Genomic DNA, 20,918 nt, shown 5'->3' with positions numbered 1-20,918 from the left:
ACAGGAACCTGTCCATTTAGGCAAGGTGAAAAAGCCTGAGAAGTTTAAAAAACAAAAAACAAACAAGCCAAAAAAACCCCACCAAAATAACTGTGAAAAGAAGTATTTTTATTCTGTGAAAGACTGATGTTGATTTGTTTCATGTCTAGTTGGAACAATAAAATTAGAAACATCTAGCACACCCATGGGACTGCAGTTCTATTTCCTGGCCAAGGCTTTTCACAACCTTTATTTAGTGAAGCCTGAATGTGTTGTGACTTTCAAGATGCCTGGCTTTCACTAGGTACTCAGAGGGAAGGTTGCAAGAAGAGCAGTTGGGAAAGCTTGCTTTCGCTAGGGTGTCAAGCAGAATTTCTTCCTGCAATCACAGTAAGCGCGGGAGGAGGATGAGGTGTTTGTCTCTGGTTTCTGACTTACTACATTTTATTGTTTTCAGTTCTGTGGACAGCTGCCAGAGCATTACTCTGGAGATTTGGGGCTTTTTGTTTTCTATTGTTTTTGAAGTGAGCCATATGAAACTGAGCTCATGTTTCCCTTTAATGGCTTTTAATATGTGGTATAAGGACCGGTTAAAATGTCAGAGGAAAATGCATAGACCTCCCATCATTTGTTAACTCATGGGCGATGAACACTTGTAATTTGTATTTTCTCAGATTATATAAAATTTTCTTTTCTTTCCCTTCGTTCCAGGCTCAGTGTAAATCAGGTCACAGATCACGGAGTAAGGATCTTGTATGAAGAACTCTCCAAGTACCAAATTGTGACTTTCTTGGGGTATGTACCTATTGGGAGCAAAACACTAGATATTGATAGTAGAAAATAAAACTGCAACGCTGACAGTAGTGACACAGCAAAGGTGGGGTGGAAACCACAGTTACCTCCTCATTTACTGAACATAAGCAAAGCAGCATTTTGTGTCAGAAATGATTCAGCTGCCATCCTGTAACAGTTGACTGTGAAAAGGACTCGGCTTCCTCTCCCATCGCGCTGCCTCACAGGATGGCCTCCCACTAACATCAAGCCCTTCTGTAACACAGTGCAGACCACGGTCAGGTTACTGAACTGTGTGGGCATGCTAGTTTTATACCTAAAGCCGCCTGTTAGCTGTGGAGAGGGGGGGAGAGAGCACAAGCAAGAGAGTATGAGCTTTATAGCTAGAGCCTTCTGTTTTCTCTGCTGTAAACTTATTTATTTCAACTATGCAAAGCAGATACAGCTTGGTAGAGACTAGTATGCGAAACATAGTTTCAAGTGTCATGTTCATAGCACCAATTTCTTTAAGACCTTAATTAGTTCTTAATCAAGTTGAAGCTGGAAGGCATGTTAGCTCTGACTTCCTGCTCTTGGTTAAGCAGCATTAAAATGACTTTTTGAAAAGTCAACATGAATACCAAGAATCACCTCCTTCCTTCAGTGCCCTAATGTAAGTACATCTGCTCAGCTATCTGATCTTCAGTAATATTTGCAAGGGGATTTTATGACTTTTAAAACACTAAAAATATGTTCTTCTGGTGTTTTCACTTCTGACTTCTTTTCTGGCAATATTGTTTCTGTACTAACGCAGGAATAAAGAGAAGCTTTGTTTGCTTGGGGATACCATTTATTAAAAAAATTATATAAATATTTTCCCATGATTTACAGTCTGATCTCCTTGTATTTTATATCCAGCCCTTCACAATATGAATTGTATATCAAAATAGATATACAAGCAACTGTGAATGTGTGCAAAGCCATACAAAAAAGATAGATGCTATGTATGCATTATAAAACATTATAAAGTGACAGCAGGAATAACCTATTTTTACCAATGTGATTTTTCTTTAAGGTTATACAACAATCAAATCACTGATGTTGGAGCCAAATATGTTGCAAAACTAATTGAAGAGTGTTCAAGCCTTGAATATGTTAAGTATGTTAGATTTTGTTTTTTCCTTTCTACACTATCCTAGTTAAGGTAAAGCAACTTGAAATGGGAGGGAGAGTGGAGTAAAGACAAAAAAATATGTTTCAAATAAAATATAACTTAGGTTGCAGTAGTCTAGCAGTGAACGGCAGCAGTGAACTCTTGAATCCATACTCTTTACTAGAATATAGTAGTAAGCAAAAGGAGAGTATGAGACCTGTTCTTTACCTAAATCCAATCTGAGCACCTGAGCGAGGCTTAAGCGGTACATGAACCTTGCTGCCCCTTGCAACAGATGAATTCACTTGGATTTAGCACCACGCTTCTTTATATCTTGTCTTTTATGGGCCATTGGAGTCAGGCTGTGCTGGTGTCATACCTCAACTCTGGAATTCCCCAAATTCACTTGGTGAGTTGTTCCCTTAATTCCTGGAACTTCCCCAGATAAGAGTGCCTGGCCATGCACAACACTGGTTTGACGTAAAGGTAGATCATTAACCAATGGTTTAATTGTGACCATAGCAGAAAATAGAGGCAACAGCAGCAATGTCAGCTGCTGTATGTAGCAACCAGCAGCCAGGGACTCTTGGGTTCTAGTCCTTGTTCTACCACTAACTTGTTCTGAAATCCCACACTAGCCACATCCTTCTCATTTGAAATATTTGCAGAGTTTTGAAACCCAAAAGCACTTTGGTTCTTTCACTGCTTATATTAAATAAGCAAAGCACCATGTCAAATTTTCACAAAAAAACCTGTTGGAAGATGGTTACTTTCAGGCTGCATAGTAACCTCAGAGATAATTTTGAGATCGAGTGTATATTCATGTGCCTGAAGTCAGTCAAACAAGCCAGTTTTACTTTATGTAAATATAGTGGATTGAGGGGTTTTGGCGTTTGGTTTGTTCTTTACATCAATGTATATGCAATTGAGACTTACCTCTTCCTTGAACTCCAGCTATTTGATATACCCACATAGGCCAAAAAAAAAGAAAAGTTCTTCTGTAGATTGCCAGCCAGAGACACTCACTGCTGCATTGACTTATGCCACTACCTTAAGCCTGTGCTTGGTTCAGAAAGACTTGAAATTATTACAGTCTGTGCTTATCAGCTGCAATCTCCTCTGGAGCCACACAACCAAGAAATGTTCTGTTCCCTGTGGCATCATGAAACATGCTGCATGTAATTCATGTACTCTGTAGCAACTGCTGATATTACGAACTATAATAAAAACTAGGCAGGGGGCCTTGTCTTGAGGATCAGCTCCTAAGGCTCATTTCTGACATACTGAGCACCGAAAAGAAGACTCTACAGTAATACTTCTGATTCGGAGGGCTGACATGTGAAATACGTAAAAGACAACATAAAATGATGTCTCTTAATCAAAGGTCGAATGCCTGCAGTACTTTTTTTACTTCAGGTTAATCTTTGATAACTGTAGCTAGCCTTTAGAGTTATTTAGCCTTAGCTACTTGTATTGCTTTCTGAGCTGATGTTCTAATAACTATACCGTTGTAAGTGATGTACTTCATCAATTCCTGTATTTTGTGCAGAATAGGAGCAAACAAAATAACTAGCGAAGGAGGAAAGTGCCTTGCCCAGGCCATCCAGAAGAGCAAGACAATGTTTGAAATCGGGTAAGCTCAGTGCGAAGGAGCAGAGCTCAGGGCTTGGTCTTGCAAGGCATCTGTAAATCCCTTAGGATTCCTTCTTTCATTCTTACCTTCTTTTCTTCTGCCATTCCTTCCTCCCCACAGCAGCATTAGAACAAACTGGTGCAGAAGCACAGCCACATTTTCCACTCAGAAGGATAAGGAGGCTGCTTTATTGTTCCCCAGTTGACAAAATATTTGTTTTGGGGTTTTTTCCGCTCTTCTGACAGAACCTTAAAGGAGAGAAACTAACAAGAGGACAGTATATAAAGATAGCCACTTTCCTTACAGCAACACAGCTGTTCTAGAGATACTTAGTAATTTTTAAAAGTCTGGGAGGTTTTATGACTGCTGGCAATGTACCTAGTTATTGAGTGTCATTGTTTTAATTGTCAAACCTTCTGCATCAAGTCCTGATAAAGTTGCGAGCTGGGAGAATAAGAAGAAATTCTCATCATCCTTGTATCTAGTTTGTCCCAACCTGGAGAGTCTGCTATTATTGCAGAGAGGTCTGAATGTACTATAAACCTTTAATCCCTGTCATCTTTCTCAGGAGAGATGCTAGACTTGAGAGTTTGATTTTTATATTTTTTTCCCTCTCTGGCAAAGCCCAGTTTCTCTTTCCACTCTACAGGAGAACATTTTTCTCAGAATCTAATGCTCAAATATATGGAATTAAAACCTCTGTTTGGCCATTGTGAATATCACAATAACCCTGAAATATGAAAATCAGATTTGAACAATCAGATTTTTTGCCTTTAATCTTGTTGTTCTACAACAGTTCACAAATATACTCAACAGTATGCACACTTCCCTTGTCATATTGCTGGGTCTGCTGTGCTGTACTTGCCGTAATTGTGGTGAAGGACTCCTGTTTTTTCCTGTGGAGAACAATAATCACTCCAAATGGATTTAGGATAGCTTGGACAGAAATGTTTAAACAGCATTTACATAACAAACTGCATTGGGACTGAAGGACAAGGAAATTCTCTGGAACTTACTGGAAGTGGATGTGTTTAGATACCACAAAGCTCAATTGATTTTAAAGGAGCTGCCAACTAATTACCCATCAAGCTGAGCGTGGCTCTGAGTCATCAAGGCATGATCCCTGTAAAAAAACCCTTATACCTCAACAGAGGTGCTTTCAAACCCATAATATAGGGTGAATTTTTAAAGTGGTTGGTCTGCATGGAAAAGATTTGACCAGATACTGCTATTAAATGTTGATCAAATCTCTGCAGCTTTTACCACACTACCTTCTCTTAACCCTTGGTGTTACCAAGGGTTGTTTTGCCATTGGAAATACTATTCTTTACAAATGTGTGGAAGATCCCAGGGTCATACTGTCCCTGTGAGACTTTAATCTTTCTCTTGGCAGCTGGCGAGAGAGGAGATACCACTTGGGCGCAACGCTGAAGGAATTGTAACCGTTTTACCAGACTGTTCTGAAGGAGAGGGGGAGCTTGTAGAGCAGTTCTGTTCAGAAAGTCACCCATTTGGATGTGGGTCCCCGTGCATCTGGGGAGTCTTTCCCAAGACCTGTACTTTGCACTGTGTAAAATGCCCAGCAGGTAACAGGAAAACTGCAGCAGGGGTATGGGGAGGAAATGTTGAGCAGGGAAATTATAGGATTTAGGACTTGGTGTATTTCTCACGGCAGCTCACTGTACAGGACCATAAGACTCCTTTACCCCGTAAGGGTACAGGGCTTCAGAGGGTTTGCCTAGTGCAGCAAAGTGATCCTAAAAGCACTCCTGCTGCAGCAGGCTGTCTCCTAGAGCTGCTTCTGTGCTGTGGCCTTAGGGTACTGGTGAGTCAGCAGAGGCTGGTGGTGTAGTGTGCAGGGAGTGGAACCTGCCTGGCTCAGCAGGGAGGGTACCTGCCAGATTTCTCACAAGCCTGAAAGACTGTGAAATATTGGGGGGGGGGGGGGGTGTGGTGTGGAGGGAAAAGGGAGAATGCAATGCCGAGGGGCAAGCACACCTCATATCTCCTGGTTTCCTCTTTTCACCAGGATGTGGGGTAATCAAGTTGGAGACGAAGGAGCAAAGGCATTTGCAGAGGCCCTGAGGAACCACCCCAGGTTAACAAACGTGAGGTAAAACACCAGCAGAGCCAGGCAGCTTGGTGCAGTGCTGGCTTTCCCATCGTGCTTTGAAGTGATGACTCTTCCCACCCAGCGTTAGCTTGGAATGCCATCTGGTATTGCAGCCTTCGCTGTGTAACCAACAGGCTCCTGGTGTGAGCAAGAGGCCAAATTGAATCAAAAAGCCCTGTGCAGCCATTAAGCAAGTTAAAAATATTGCAGGGCTGGCATCCTTTCCTCTGTCTGCACCTCCTCCCCTCATGCTGCAGAGTTACTGGCATTTGTGAAAGCACATGGTCAGTGGGTGCCATTTTGATCTCGGAGCATTAGCAGAAGGATGCACCAGCTGTCGCAGAATCAGGTTCCCAGTGAGCTCAGTGTTAACAGTTTGTGTTGTGAAGGTACAGCAGCTTTTACCAAAGTAATTTTCAGGTGATAAACTATTTGGGTAGGGGCTGGGGCATTCTTGGCTCATTCTTGGCACAATTCAGGCTCATCCTGTACTGCAGTGGAGCTATAACACCGCATATTCAGTGCTAATGAGATGTAGTTCTCACTGGAGTTCAGTGATACATCTCAAACTAGCCTTCTGGAAGCCATAGCATGGGTGAAGTTGGTAGCACAGCACGGGGAGAAGCCGACAGTGTAAAACAGCCCATCCCCTGCCAGACTTTCAAATGCTGGCTAGGGAATTCAAGATGCATGTTGTGGCAGCTGCTGCTGTTTCAGAGTCCCTCCACGCAGCTGGAGCACTGGGGTCATGGTGATCCTTTCCATTTGTCTCCCAGTTCCACTGGCCTCCATGGTGAGGGAGCAGACAAGGCTCCTTGGTTTCCCCACAAGGTGGCACATGGCACTAGTTTCTTTAGAAATACAGTACTCGGGGAGTCTGGGGATCTCTAGAGAGTTTATTGCTGCCACTTCAGATCCAGGCATTTCAGAGCTGGTGCCTTGTCCTCCTTTCTGCGAGCAGATAGCCAGGCTTAAAAAATTAAAAGCTGAACAGGTGCAGTGACCTAGATATATTTCAACTTAAAAGCTATCTGAAATAGCCATCTTCCCATAATTGCAGAATCCATCCAGACACATCAGACTTGAAAGAAAACATTTTGAACCTGAATCAGAGCCGAGCGATTCTCAGATGGGAACAAATATGCTGATGAATGTGTTTGCAAAAATAAGCAGGAGTAACTGTGCTGGCTAGGGCTAGGTTTGGCTGGTACCTGTGCAGGGTGAATCTTCTGCTCTGCAGTGTACTTGCACTTGGGTTCATTTCTTATCTTCCACTAGTTAATCTTGCTTCATGATTTGAATTCAGAGTTAGCACCAGTGGTAGCTTTACATGAAGATTAAGGGAAGATAGTCTCTGCTACATCACTTTAGCATATTTGCCATTTTTAGGCACAGTCACGATGGACTGAGAATATCTAGTTTCAGCTGAAGCTAGCAGGGACTTGTGCTAACATGTATTTGTGCCATTGCCCCACTTGATCCCTCTTTCTACTTTTTTTTTTTTTGAGACCTCGCACTATTTTCAGGCTCTGGCCTTGCTTTTGAGGGGGGAAATACTTTCTGAACTCTCAAAGCCTGGAGTATAACTTTAACTGGATGATTTTGCCAATGTCTATTCAAAGAATGAAGGGCAGACTAAGAAATATTTGTGGTTTGTAATGGAAAGCATGCATTTACAAGCTCATCTCTCCATACACAACAGAAGGTGTTGCGTTTGGAAGAAGAACGAGATATTCAGGTGTCTGAAGGACTTAAAGGACAAAGTGCCCACTTTCTACAGGGAGCTGGGATGACAAATGCATGTAAAAACCTGCGGACTACTAACTCTTTGTCCTTGCTAAAAGCCTTGACTCTAAAATCACTGGGTGCAACTCTGCTGTCAGTCCCAAGAGTACAACTCACTGACAGCAAATGTTATGGCCTGCACTCAGGCTGCAGCCTGTGAACTGTTCTCACTTGTAAAAGTCATAAGGACTTACTGATTTGCAAAGTATGTGAGCCTTTGAAACACCCAAATGCTGAACTGTACAACTGGGAAACAGATCATCCAGGATATTTGCTAGTATTTGGCAGCGGAAGGGCCAAGTGATGCTGTTTCTTACACCTTTTTATCTTTACTTCACAGTCTCGCATTCAACGGCATCACAACAGAGGGAGGCAAAAGTATTGCTGAAGCTATGCAACACAACAACTCTGTGAAAATATTCTGGTAATTGACAGTGTGGTCTACTTCTCCTCTTCTTTCTCCAGAGAAAGCAGCAGCAGCCTAATTTTATTTCCTCCAGTCCCATTGCCTCCTCCTACTCTGGATCAGCAGCACGTGTCCTTTAGGACACATTCCAATGTCCCAATATCATGCTTCGCTCTGCACCCTCCATCTTGCTTTCCCCATCTTCTCTCACTTCCATCATCTGAAGTCAAGTTCTCTGTCCTCAGTTTTTGCACCTCCTGTTGTCTCAAAAAGTGTTGTCTCAACCCCTCTGCCTTTTTTCACCACACCTCATCCACCTTTTAGACACTAAAACATCATGAGAAAGTATCATTAGAACAGTGCCCTAAGAAATAAAGATCTGATACTCTTGTCTCTTTTACCTCCAGGTCTTCTCTTCAGTATTGCTTTGTGCCCAGCCTTTAGAAATTGCTCAGGGCAGGAACAGCACATCCCCCTTTGGCTGTCTAAGTCACAGACAAGCTGGAAAAATGGGGGCTGAAAAATGGTGATAACATCCTAAGTGAACATTTTCTTTCCCACTTAGGTTGACTAAAAACGAGATGGATGATGAGGCAGCAATGAGTTTTGCAGAGATGCTGAAGGTCAACAAGAAACTGGTGCATTTATGGTGAGTTACATTCCACAGCGGCACAGGCTCTTTGGCAGTCACTGCATTAAAGCTTCACCTTCCAAGTCTATGTAGGTCACAGTAAGCTTTTTGTGCATGGTCTGGATGCAGCTGACTGGTTGTAGACAGTTCTAATGGAAAGTTAATAAACCTACTGTCTAGCATTTTGAACCTGCTTTCAAACAGGGAAAAGTTTAAGCTGTTTGTGTGTCCTGGTAACTTTTGAACTATTCGAAATTGATGAATTGATTTCATCTCTCCTTAAGGGAACAGTACTGGCCTCAAACACAAAAGTTTCAAAAAATATACAGGCAGACAGCTAGAATAGAATAACCTCATTATGATTCTTACTATTTATCATCATGCTATGAAAGTAGCAAGCTCAACTCCTACTCTTCAACCAAGAACCTACATGACACATACTTAAATGCATGTCCCATTTGCCCAATGTTTTCTTCTAGGGCTAGCACTTTCACTCATGCAAGACACTCATCTGTAAGACATAAATCCCCAGGAAACCCAGGATTATTTCTAGCAATCACAAAGAGACTTGTTAGACTTCTAAGAAAACACAGCCTTGGCTGTTCTAATCCAGAGGTTCACAAGAATTCGTCCGTGGATGGAGTTGGGCAGATGTGGGCTGTGAAACAAATAGCCGTCCATTCATGCCAAGGGCTCAAGAGAACATAATAAACGGAGTCCCTTTACAAGCTTATACAAAGACTTTGCTAACCACACTCTAGTATTCCCTGTATTAATTGTAGTTCCTGCCCCTTAGGAAGCGTGCCGGTTGTCAGAGGTGCCAAGTACTTGTAGCCTCTTTTGAAAGCAGTAGAAGCTCTGGTGCCCATCACCCAGAAAATAAAAAGTGGAGGAGGGCTTGATTTCTTTGCACACAGCTGCAGATATGCTTCACTGAGCAGTTTGGGTTGAATTCATAATAAAACTTTCCCCACCCAAAGCAGACATAGTAATCTAGATGCACGTCTTTACCATGCCTCAGTATTGTCCAAGGATTTCTGCCAGTAGACAAAGTTATATCCTACTTTGTTGGTTATACCAGTGGATATTTCCAAAAGGTAGTGACCTACATGCAGTTGAACTTGAGGCAAAATTAAAGTGTTTTTCTAGTAGCTGAAAGAATCTACTGGATCCCTTTGCATTTTGATTCATGTACCAAGTGCAGAAAGTCCTTTAATGGAAATGACTCCCTCCCGCCCTTAAAGATCATTCAGTTCATTCCAATTTTCAGCCTCACCCTGAATCCCATGGGATTCATGCAGCCAGTCACATGGAATGGCACAGCTATGGGGCACACCATGGTAGACTGAAAGGTATGTATTGAATTAGGCTAGGCTGATGAGTATTTCATACTCATGCAGATGAGGGAGCTTTGTTCATTTTTAGCTAGGAGGATGGTCTATGGTGGTTAATAAGAGTTACCTACTGCTTCATCAGTTATGCTACCCTCAGCTCAGATGGGACATGCTTTATAGCTACTAAGGTGGCTTCACTGGGACTTGCACCTGCTCACTTCAAAGTCAAATTCAATGCCTTATTTTTCAAAGATCTCGCTGGTCTGATAAAGACAAGAGGAATTGGCAACCTCTAGATCATAACTGCTAAAACACTAGGCCTGCACAGGTTCTGTACTCAGAATTTTCTGTACATCACTTAAAAATGCCTCACAGTGTCCTTAATAAGAAAAGAGAACTAAGAGTCCAAATACCACAATCCTATACCACTAGTAAACAGTTCTTAGCAGAAATTTGTCAGCTATGTAGTTAAGCTTAGTATCTCCAGAATGCAACCACATGCAAGATTAAAAGGAAAAGACTAATACTCTGGGCTCCGTTTCTGAAAGTGCATGTGGGGCATTTGACCAATACTGTGTACCATCCTCACAGATAGAAATCACAGCCGTCTTGTGGCAGACAGACAGCTTTGCTCCTTGACATCAATCTGAGCATAGGTTGTGTGTGCACTGTAAATAAGTTTGCATGTTAGTTAGTGTGGTGGGTTGACCCTGGCTGGAGGCCAGGTGCCCACCAGAGCCGTTCTATCACTCCCCCTCCTTCACTAGACAGGGGAGAAAAGGTACAACAAAAGGCTTGTGGGTTGAGATAAGGACAGGGAGAGATCACTCACCAGTTATCGTCACGGGCAAAACAGACTCAACTTAGAGAAAAATTCATCTAATTTATTACCAAGCAAAACAGAGTAGAACAATGAGAAATAAAACCAAATTTTAAAACACCTCCCCCCACCCCTTCCTTCTTCCCAGGCTTAACTTTACTCCTGGTTTCTACCTACTCCCCCACCAGTGGCGCAGGGGGACGGGGAATGGGGGTTGTGGCCAATTCATCACATGCTGTCTCTGCTGCTCCTTCCTCCTCAGGGGGAGGACTCCTCACACTCTTCCCCTGCTCCACTGTGGGGTCCCTCTCACAGGAGACAGTCCTCCACCAACATCTCCAATGTGAGTCCTTCCCATGGGCTGCAGTTCTTCACCAACTGCTCCAGCATGGGTCCCCCATGGGGTCACAAGTCCTGCCAGCAAACCTGCTCCAGCATGGGTCCCCCATGGGGTCACAAGTCCTGCCAGCAAACCTGCTCCAGCATGGGCTCCTCTCTCCACAGGGCCACAGGTCCTGCCAGGAGTTTGCTCCAGCATGGGCTTCCCACAAGGCCACAGCCTCCTTCAGGTGTTTCCACTTGCTCTGGCATGGGGTCCTCCATGGGCCACAGGTGGAATCTCTACACCCCCTCATCCTTCCTCCATGGGCTGCAGGGGGACAGCCTGCTTCACCATGGTCTTCACCATGGGCTGCAGGGGGATCTCTGCTCTGGCACCTGGAGCACCTCCTGCCCCTCCTTCTGCACTGACCTTGGTGACTGCAAAGTTTCTCACATCTTCTCACTCCTCTCTCTGGTTGCAAAAGCTACCAGTAGGGTTTTTTTTCCTTCTTAAATATGTTATCCCAGAGGCACTACCACTGTCACTGATGGGCTCGGCCTTGGCCAGTGGTGGGTCCAACTTAGAGCCAGCTGGCATTGGCTCTGTCAGACACAGGGGAAGCTTCTAGCAGCTTCTCGCAGAAGCCACCCCTGTAGCCCCCCCCCCTACCAAAACCTTGCCACGCAAACCCAATACAGTTTGACATGAGGTGCTTTCTTTTTAGGCTTATCCAGAATCAAATTACAGCCAAAGGTGTGAAGTACCTCAGCGAAGCTCTCAAGGAGAACACGGCTATTAAAGAAGTCTGGTAAAGATCCCTTCCTCAAAGGCTCACTTTGTAAACTTTCTTTCCCTTTAAAACACTTCTGGCATTACTACTTTCCAGCCTAAAAAATTCAGAGCAAGTTTATGTGAGGCAGGGGTTGTAGTTCCAGCTGTGGGTTTCAAATAGGTAAAAAAGCCTCTGTCATTGAAACGCTTCCCTGTGCGTTACCAATGTCAAGCAGTTTTGTTAGTTGACATCTGTCTGTACCACTGATTCACAGAACACGTGTGTTTGCAGAATTGGGGCTGAAATTTACAAACCAAGTTTTCTAGTCCTGATTTATTTTTAAACTTCCGAACATGTTCATGCTTTTCAGGAGCTAAATCCCAACGAAGGAGGAGATGGTTACATTGAATTAGCATTACTAATTTGCTTCATAGAATTTGTGCTTGGATTTTCTTTGGGTGGTGCTCCAAACACAGTGGAAGTGCTAAGCTACAAGAAGATTAACTTTTTGTAGGATTTGCTTGTTTTAGATTTGGTAGGCGCATAGTCACACATGTGCATTGTAAGGCACAAAGCCAAATGCCACATTCCTTCCCTCACCTCAGGGAGCTCAGGAGTCAATACAACTCTGCTGGGTTTAGCACCGCTGCTTTATTATTGAACATGAAATTTATTTTTAAAAATATATATTTGTTTTAGTGAAAGGACACTGAATTCTTGCTTAGAAAGATGATGACTCACTATCTGACTAGTGGGTTCCCTGGAGATGTGGAAGAGATGCTTTTTTCAAAGGCCAATGTCAGGTTTCGTCTACAGACAAGGCATCAATTCCCACTGGAATCATTCTGAATCTTCAGACCAAAATCTGTCTATTGATTCTTGCCTGAATTTTCAGAGGTGTTCATTAACCCCAATATTTTCATAAGTCTAACTGGTTTAATAGATTTCAACATTTCTGAAAGCTGCACTTACCAGGCTGCTCATTTTCAGGGGTGTAAATGTCAATGCAGATTAACTTTATGTAGCCAGACTTGAAAATTTTGCCCGAAGTCATTTCACATTAATAATGTCTGAGTACTTAACAGAGTTTTCTTCCCATGTTGTCATGGAAGACAAAAAATGCTCTGAAGACTATTTAAATTTCTTTAAACTAGAAAATGGTAAGAACCTTTGTCAGCTGTACGTTGCTTGTTGAAATGCAAACAGCTGAGTATCCGACACCAATTTTAGTTCAACGAAATGTAGGTGTTGGTTCAGCTTTTCTTTCTGAAGAAGCAGCCTTGTTCCTCATGTGCAGTAGGAACAGCGGTGCTGTGGCCCGCCTGTCCAAGGCCGCTTCCTAACTGTGTGCCCTCGAGAAGCATGCAGCTCACACGACATTGCAAAGCTGTGATCTCTGCTCCAAAACCTTGGAAAAATAGAAGATTGGCAACAGTCACTACCTTACTTTCACATCCCTTTTATTTTTCTCCTCCAGTTTGAACGGGAACCTGATAAGCCAAGAAGAGGCCAAAGCTTTTGAAAATGAAGAACGGATCATTTGCTTTTGAATGAGGACTTTCTCGTTTTGACAAGCTTTGTGTTACAAAGGTTACTCCTACACTTGGACTGCAGAGTTTATAAAGGCGTAAATCTGCAGGAAAGAGATACGTGATTAGCTGCCTTTTTATGAACACGCTGCATTCCCTCAGCTCCATCCCTTACCCTGTTCTTAACTCTTTTGGTGAGTGGGAAGTTGCCTGGGTAAATAATTAATGTTTGTTTGGTGCTTTGAAGATGAAATGCAAAATGTTAAAGACCAAATCCACTGGCAGGTGTATGCATTTTGATAATTGAGTTTAGATTTATTCTGTACACTGATGTAAATAATCTCTAACGTATTTATATACAGAAATACACACACACATATATATGCAAGAAAGGGTCCAAGTTACACAAACTCCACAAACTCACAGTATTATCTGCCTCATAACTGAAATGAATACACATAGATTTACTGGAAACATAATCCATCTATAATAGTTGCCTGGTACCAATGTTTTCAACATTTCAACATGAATACCTTTCTCCTGCCTACAAATTAGGCCCTTATTTCTCCACTGACTACAGGCAGCGTTGTAAACACTGGGGTTTTTTGTTTGGTTTTGGGGTTTGGGGGTTTTTTTTGAGAAATGGATACATCAGGCTCAGATTACTTTCAATAATCTTTTTTTCCATATTGAAGCCAATACATTTTCTTTTATACAACCAGAAGTCCTTACTGCCATCACTGTAAAAGCATAAAACTATCAGTAAAACACTTTTGCTTAAAATTTCCTGAGGGCTGCATAGAAATTGCTACCTCCTGTTTTCACAGCGTTTGTCCTGGGGAGGGGGTCTGGAGGTAAATGTGAAATATTAATTAGCAGGCTGTTCATTGCCTTGGCTCTTGGCCTAGACACCGTGCTGGTGGCAATACACCAATATTAAGTTGCCTAGCTTCAGTGAGGAGAAAGGACAACTGAAAAATCAATTGCGTCAAGTAGAAATCCCTTCTCCCAGCAACATGTAAGCACAGAGAAGGATTGAGATCTGCTTGGAAAGCTTTTATTCTATGCTTGAATTAGTGGAGAGTGCAAGACAAGGGGCAGGTAGCAAGGATAAGGACCAGCAAGAAAACATTATCCCCCCAAAATAATTAGTTTTTAAGGAGTGTAACTTTAGATGGCCTTAAAAGAAACCAGTTTGCAAAGGAGTGGGGTATTTGCTGAGTTTTTTTGTGCACAAATTAGGGATGTTTTATAAAGGTAAACTCAAATTCTACCCCACAGTGTGTACAAGGAACCTAAAATGGAAAAGCATGATCCATTTTCCTTCCTTCTCCCATGTTACTACCCTCCCAAAACGTTGAGAAACAATTTTCCATTTGCTGACTAACCCACAAAATCTTGGTAGCCTGGAAGAAGAATATCCAGTTAAAATGCCAAACCAATGAACCCTCACCTTCCCATCTCCCAAATCTGCCCCTAAAGCAAAGCATGAAAAAGGGCTTGCTTTGTAGGTCAGAAGTTCTCCCTTTTCTAGGTGGTAGCAGACCTTTCCCAGTCCCCAGTTCTCTAACATATTTTAAAATACTTAAAAAGCTTTACACAAAAGCCACAGTTAAAAAGAAAGAGAGAAGAAAAATGTGGTCCGTGGTATCAGCACTGATTTTTCACAGGGAGACAGATGAGGCTTTTAGACCACGCCAGAGGGAAGTCAGCTAACTTGAATGATTTCTGCACCTGAGCCATTTGTTTACTGAAGCAAAAGGGCACACGGTTACAGATGAGCTGGATGTCAATTGCAAAAACATCTGCCAAAGCATGGCCTTTAAAGACATGTCAGCGACTTTAACAAATCAGACACCCATGCACCTTGTCAAAACGTTGTTCCTGTTTTGCCAGCCTGCCCTTATGGAGGGGAGGAGACACTGGGGCAGGAAGGAAGGGCCCTCACTTGCCATGTCATTTGCCTGTGTTGGAAGAAAGTGCTCTCCCGGTTTGCTTGAATCACTGAATTGCTCATTGACCAGGTAGAAAATATAATTAAAAAATCCAGCTCCTGTCTTCATTTCACCAACAGACTAAAGCAGTACAAGGTGTCCCTCATGGCTCCCTCCAAGCTTTCCAACGCAGACTCTTTGGCACTTTTTGGTTTAGAGCAGCCTTTGGAGCTACTTGTAGCATGACAACAACCTCAACTCTGTTGCAAATCCCGTTACGAGCCCGTTTATTACCAGCTGGGCACCTGGGCCGCTGGTTTCAAGAGACAGCAGCGTCTACTGGGCCACAGCACTTAAACACCGCCTCAAAGGAAATGGTGGAGGGATCAAGCCCAGCTCCACGTAGGATAGCGTTTGGCACCGATTACGGTGCCAGTGACCATGTTAGTCATAGCCACTCATTCCAGAGGTGATTTTGGGCCAAGAGCACTCATTTGGGCTGGGCTGAAGGTCTGGCTTTGACAAAACTGAGGGGTTTCACAATATTCTGCTCCCAACTCACCCAGGGCAGAGGGTCTGCTTCACACAGCATGTCACCGTGTCAGGAATCTGGGGCTGGGGAAACGGGTTGCTGCTCTGGAAGCAGCCAGAGTTCCCTTGTGTATTGGCACAGTGTTTCAGGCTGCCATTCTTTCTTCATGGTCTCACTGGACTATTTGCGAGGCACATCGGAGCAACATATTTGCAGCTTGCAGCGAGAGCTTCGTTTACTCTAATTTAGAGACAACTATAACTTTTTAAAGACTTGTTTGTAATTTGCCAAGACCTTCTCTGTATGTAGTGTTACGGTTTTTTTCCACTTGTCCACTGTGATAATAAACAGATTTTAAAGACCTCGACCAGGCTGCCTGCAAGTGCTTTGGCTTTGCCGAAGCCCTGTCAAGCAGATGCTTGGTTAGACCTGAACAGGACCGTGACAGCCTGATTGTGGCTGCAGGCGAGAGCAGGGAGCTGCCACATCTGGAGAAGCCTCGCTCTTCAACCACAGCCAGCGTGGTATCCCCCTCTCTCCGTCCCACGCCGTGGGAGCAGCGCCGACGCTGAAAGGCAGCGAGAGACTCGCCCCTGCTTCTCTGTAGCTTCGCTCCGTGCCCTTACCCTGGTTTGGCAGGCGGGGGGGACAGGAGATTGTAAAACCATATAAATGGCCGCACTTGGGAGCGAAGGCGCCGGAGCTGGGCCAAAGGCAGTGAGGGACAAGTGTGCCATGAGGAAGGAGAGGTCACTGCAGAGGCCGCTCTGTTTGCAACTGATGGAACAAATAACCTGAGCAGCAAAAAGCTGCGGGTCTGCACGAAGGACTTCTCTTCCTGAAGCAAGGCAGAAACAAAATAGGAGGCTCATGCTAGATGAAAATGGAGGCCAGGTTGGGAGCTGCTTGCTGCACTTGGGCACGCTGAATTTACTCAGATGGTCTCTGTTCGCTTGCTGGGGCCTCTTGGTTGCCCTGTGGGATGGGTGAGGCTTCTAGAAACACGATGTAGTGACAGTGGCGAGTCCTTCTTTGCTTCCCTGGATGGGGACAAATGGCAAAAGGATGCACGGAGCACCACAGGCGCTGGGGAGTTTCCTCTTTTATCCTGGGGAAGTCATGTTCGCATCCCCTGTGAATCTCAGCAGGGACAAGGTTAGCTGGTGTTCAGTCGCCGTTCCCAGAGGTAAACGAGAGGTGAGGGCAAAACTACAAAGTTTTGAAATAACTTGCCTCAGGTACGCAGCGGGACATGAAAGGAGGGATGATGTTTCAGAGAAAACAGCAGCTTCAGGAGCATTAAGGCACGAGAGGTCACGGCAGGCGGGTTAGGGAATAAAAACTGGTCTTGTAGTCAGCTGGGGGCAAAAACTACAGCAGAGGATGTCTTGCGCCTTCATACGTCCATGCTGACAGAGAGTGCCCAGGTGACTGCACCGGAAAGCAGCAGATTTCTGGCAGGGCTGATGCGGCCTCACCCACCCGAGCTCAGTGCTTTTGGGGGTCGAGCAACCCCTTAAGGTGGCAATACACAAATAGGTGCTGGCAGCAGGGCTGCTGAACAGGGGGGCCTCCCAACAGCCCCAGGAGGCTGGGACCTGCCGGAAAAATGCAGAAGTAGAAGATGCAGAGTTGGGTGCCGGGTACAGGAGAGGAGGGACCAAGCATTTCGTTTGCTCTGGCCGTCCTGCTGTAACTGCAACCATGCTTTCTCTGCCCAGCAGAGCTGCTAAGGCAGGGTCCGAGGGTCCAAATCGCAGCCCTCCCCCTGGTCTGGCCCCGGCCCCACACGTGAGGCAGTTCTGAGAGCGGTTCCATCACTTCACCAGATGAAGTCTTCCTGCTTTGTCAGCTCCTCTCATTCCCTTGCCCCAGAGCCACCGGCTTTCACAGCCCTGGCCACTGCAACCCCGCTCAGAGGGCTGAGAAAGGTGCCATGCTTTCCCCATTGCAGCCCTCAACATGGGCAGCAGGCATACGAGGTGGCCACTGGTGGCCTGGCTGATGGGCCACTTCCACTGCTGCAGTGAGCGGCTGTGCCTGAGAGTGAACCCACCGCGGTGCAGAAGCATCCCCTCTGCTCCCACGGGGAAGAGAGCCGGAGCTCCAGCTACAGCAAACCCTTTGCAAACAACTAAATTAGGCCCAACCGCCTGTGTCTGGGGATTCATCCTATACACTGAAAGCAGCGACTTAATTACCTGCTAAAGCCTTGCGAGCCGGGAGACTTAGAGCTCACAGACTGGAGCTAATGAAGCTGTCAAGTTTTCATGCTCCTGTTACCTGCCAGACTCTTTAATCCTGAGTTTAGCAGATATTAATCCTGGCTTGTGAAGAGGAAAGCTGCTCCCTTTAGAAGTCACCCAAGTCTGCTGAGGCAGGGAGTGAAAAGAGCCCACCGCTGCATTGGGGGGTGGCCCCATGGTGGTCATTCTCCTCGGTGACAAAGCCAGTCCAGGCTCAGACAGACACTTTGGGTTTTCCTTTTCCTTCTGTTTGAAACCAGCTTGAAGAAGCAACCAGGAGGGGAAAGGGGGGGGGGGGGGGGTGTGGGGGGGGGCTTTGTTAAAATTTAAACGCATGTGTTCAAACAAAGAAATCTGTAACCAGGGTAAAAATGAAAAGCAGGGCGGGAGCTCGACACAAAACATAACTCAAAAGATAACGGGCAAAATCCAGAGATGCACCAAGCACCTGCAGTTTCCACCAAGCTCAGCTGAAGACCCGTCCCCATGCTGTTCTTATTTGCCTCCTGTATGCTTTTGCCTTTATGAGGAGTGAGTCATCTTGCATCAACTGAGGATGGGCTTTACACAATTATTTATTTATGTCAAACCCTCCTCCCTGCCCCCACACATCCCTGATCTCATTCCCCTCAGAAAAGAGATGCTTTATTAAATGAGGCCTGGAAAACTCCGTCTCATTTGGCTTTTGCTGAGGCTCCTTGTTGTCCAGTGGCCGGCTGGCGAGGAGATAGCAGGCACGGAGCTGCGCAGCACCTCGCAAGCAGTGTCCTCTATGGCCTTGTTTGGCTTTTTAGATATGGGCAGCCCTCTCCCTGCAGGGTGGGATGGAGCTGGGCACCTCCTCAGCTGAACAAGCACGTTGGGGGATGTTTGCAGAGACCAGCAGGCTCCAGCCTGAGCCCCCCAGGCACAGACGTTGCTCAGGTCTTGTAGGGGGAAGGAGCAGGAGAGCCTCCAGCACAGAGCACTCAAAAACCAGGGGAGAAACCCCCCCAGTTTACCTCCAGCTGCTGCAGGGGACTCTGCCCTCCCTCCCTGCTCTCTTTGCCACAGGCTGCGTGTTTTGCTCCCTTTCCTGCTAAAAGTGACACCGCATCCAGAAACGGACATGGACCACTGGCTGTACCAAACAGCGTGTGGTAGCGGGGCCAGACGCACACACACGTGCAGCAGCAGCATCTCCTGCTGACAGCCCCCGGGATCAGCCCTGGGCCAGTGCTGCCACCCGGTTCGCCCCCCAGGGCAAGCAACTTGGGGCAGAGGCAGCACGTCCCATGTCCCAGCCGTAGACAGGAGGGCAGGACATGATACCAACACATGCCACTAATTTAAATTCCACACATGAAATCCTGTACCTACTGAACTGGAATAATTTCCAGCAGATTTTCCTGATGTGAAGCCAAATGTGGCTTTAACTAGTTATCAATTGCTTCCATAATATGGCTCGAGACCGAGGAGAAAAACACAGGAATTACTTGGCAGTGAAGGAATTCAGGCTTCCCAGAAGGTGATCGAGGGGAAAAAAGTTACACTAGCAAGAGATACGAACACGTTCCTTAGTATTTACATCCAACTGTCTCTTGGTGCAGACTTGAATAATTAATGTATTAAAACTGTCATTTCACGTGGAGAGAATCGCAAGGGTCGCAACTGTCGCCGTGCTTTAACAACCGGTTCAGCTACCCCTAACCACACCAGAAGGCTTCTCTCAAAAGCAGAGCAAGCAAGGATGGAGGAACGTATACCGTAAATCCTTGCATCACATTCCACCAGCAGCTGTTACCAGCCTGCCAACTGCCCCCCAGGTCCACCCCCAAGTAGTGTAGGGGAAGGGGTGTAAAACCACCCTCCCTCCCTTACACCATACACCATCCGAAACCCGCGTGTCCTTGGCAGCACGTGGCTCACCTGTGCCCCCGTCCTCATCTTGCTCACTTTTAGCACAAGGGGCTGCAGCTCCCCAGCTGCTGCCAGGGCAGGCAAGAAGATTTGGAGTAATACGGCAGCCCGCCGGGTCTCTCGCGCCCACAGCTACCTGCTGCAGGCAGCACTGGAGGCGACCCAATGAGTTTCTTAGCTGCAGCCGCTGCCCCGGGAGGAGGTTTCCAGGCAGTCGGCGGCACAGTGCTCTGCCCCTGCCAGGGAGCTCAGCTGGAGAATGATTTAATGCCCTCCGTGGCTGGGGGCAGAAATTCCCTCCTCCAGCACCGCATCTCCATGGCAGCCTGTTGTAGTAGCCTCCTCCCAGCTGTTTAGGGACAAACAGGAGAGTGCTGGTGACCATCGGGGACAAGGAAATCCACACGCTGCCCAGCCCTGGGTACGTGGCAGCAGGGACTCTAAAGAGGAAACTCTGAAGCGTTCTGGGAGGAAGCTAGAGTGGTGTTTGGGTAGAGCAAACTGGAGGAATGAGCAGTGTATTAAGCTGGCTTGATGCTTTGATGGAGGTTCCCAGTCCCAGGTGATGAGAAAGGGCTGTTTGCCACACCCTTCCTCCCCTCTCTTCTTTTTAAAACCACCCACAAGTTTCCCACCTCCGGACCTGGCAGCTCTAATTTACACTAACCTTGAAGGGCATCATGGCTGCTGAGGATCACCAGAGGACACCTCTCCTCCAGCCACCAGCCACCCTGGCAAAACAGTGGCTACATCACCCTGCTCTGCCAAGGCCATCCTCGGCCTGCTGGTTAAAGGCCCATCACAGAGCCGCTTTGCAAAGAGCGAAAGGGGCTCTGCGAGGGGCCAGAGGCCCAGAGGGTCTGCACTCCTACCTGCAGAACTGCAGACAGGCAAGAGAACGAGTTGCTTTTCTAGCTGTGACTATGCACCACGTGTTGCTTTTCCTTCCTCTGCTTCAGCCTGGTCTGCAGCACGGACATACAGAAGCTCTGCCCTGCAGTGAGGCCTCTCTCGCCAATACTTTAAAAAAAAAAAAACACCTAGAAGTGTGAAGAAAAC

At 45.7% G+C, this 20,918-nt stretch overlaps 1 protein-coding gene across 6 annotated transcripts in view; it reads left to right on the top strand.

Annotated features, from left to right (window-relative positions):
- The window catches only part of NOD1 (nucleotide binding oligomerization domain containing 1), a 30,586-nt gene extending 14,514 nt beyond the window's left edge, over nt 1-16,072 (top strand). The window contains exons 5-12 of one of the 6 annotated variants that reach the window (XM_075745696.1): nt 691-774; nt 1,826-1,909; nt 3,453-3,536; nt 5,566-5,649; nt 7,775-7,858; nt 8,406-8,489; nt 11,672-11,755; nt 13,197-16,072. In XM_075745696.1, coding sequence (XP_075601811.1) covers nt 691-774; nt 1,826-1,909; nt 3,453-3,536; nt 5,566-5,649; nt 7,775-7,858; nt 8,406-8,489; nt 11,672-11,755; nt 13,197-13,269 — 661 coding nt within the window. In that variant the 3' untranslated portion in view covers nt 13,270-16,072. Of the gene's footprint in view, nt 1-690; nt 775-1,825; nt 1,910-3,452; nt 3,537-5,565; nt 5,650-7,774; nt 7,859-8,247; nt 8,490-11,671; nt 11,756-13,196 lie in introns of those variants that run through there. The other 5 variants (XR_012834064.1, XR_012834063.1, XM_075745697.1 and 2 more) reach the window with 5 other exon arrangements.
- Nucleotides 16,073-20,918: the final 4,846 nt, after the last annotated feature.

Source organism: Balearica regulorum, chromosome 2, assembly GCF_011004875.1.
Source record: "Balearica regulorum gibbericeps isolate bBalReg1 chromosome 2, bBalReg1.pri, whole genome shotgun sequence".
Lineage (NCBI taxonomy): Eukaryota > Metazoa > Chordata > Aves > Gruiformes > Gruidae > Balearica > Balearica regulorum.
This window is presented reverse-complemented; position numbering and strand designations above follow the sequence as displayed.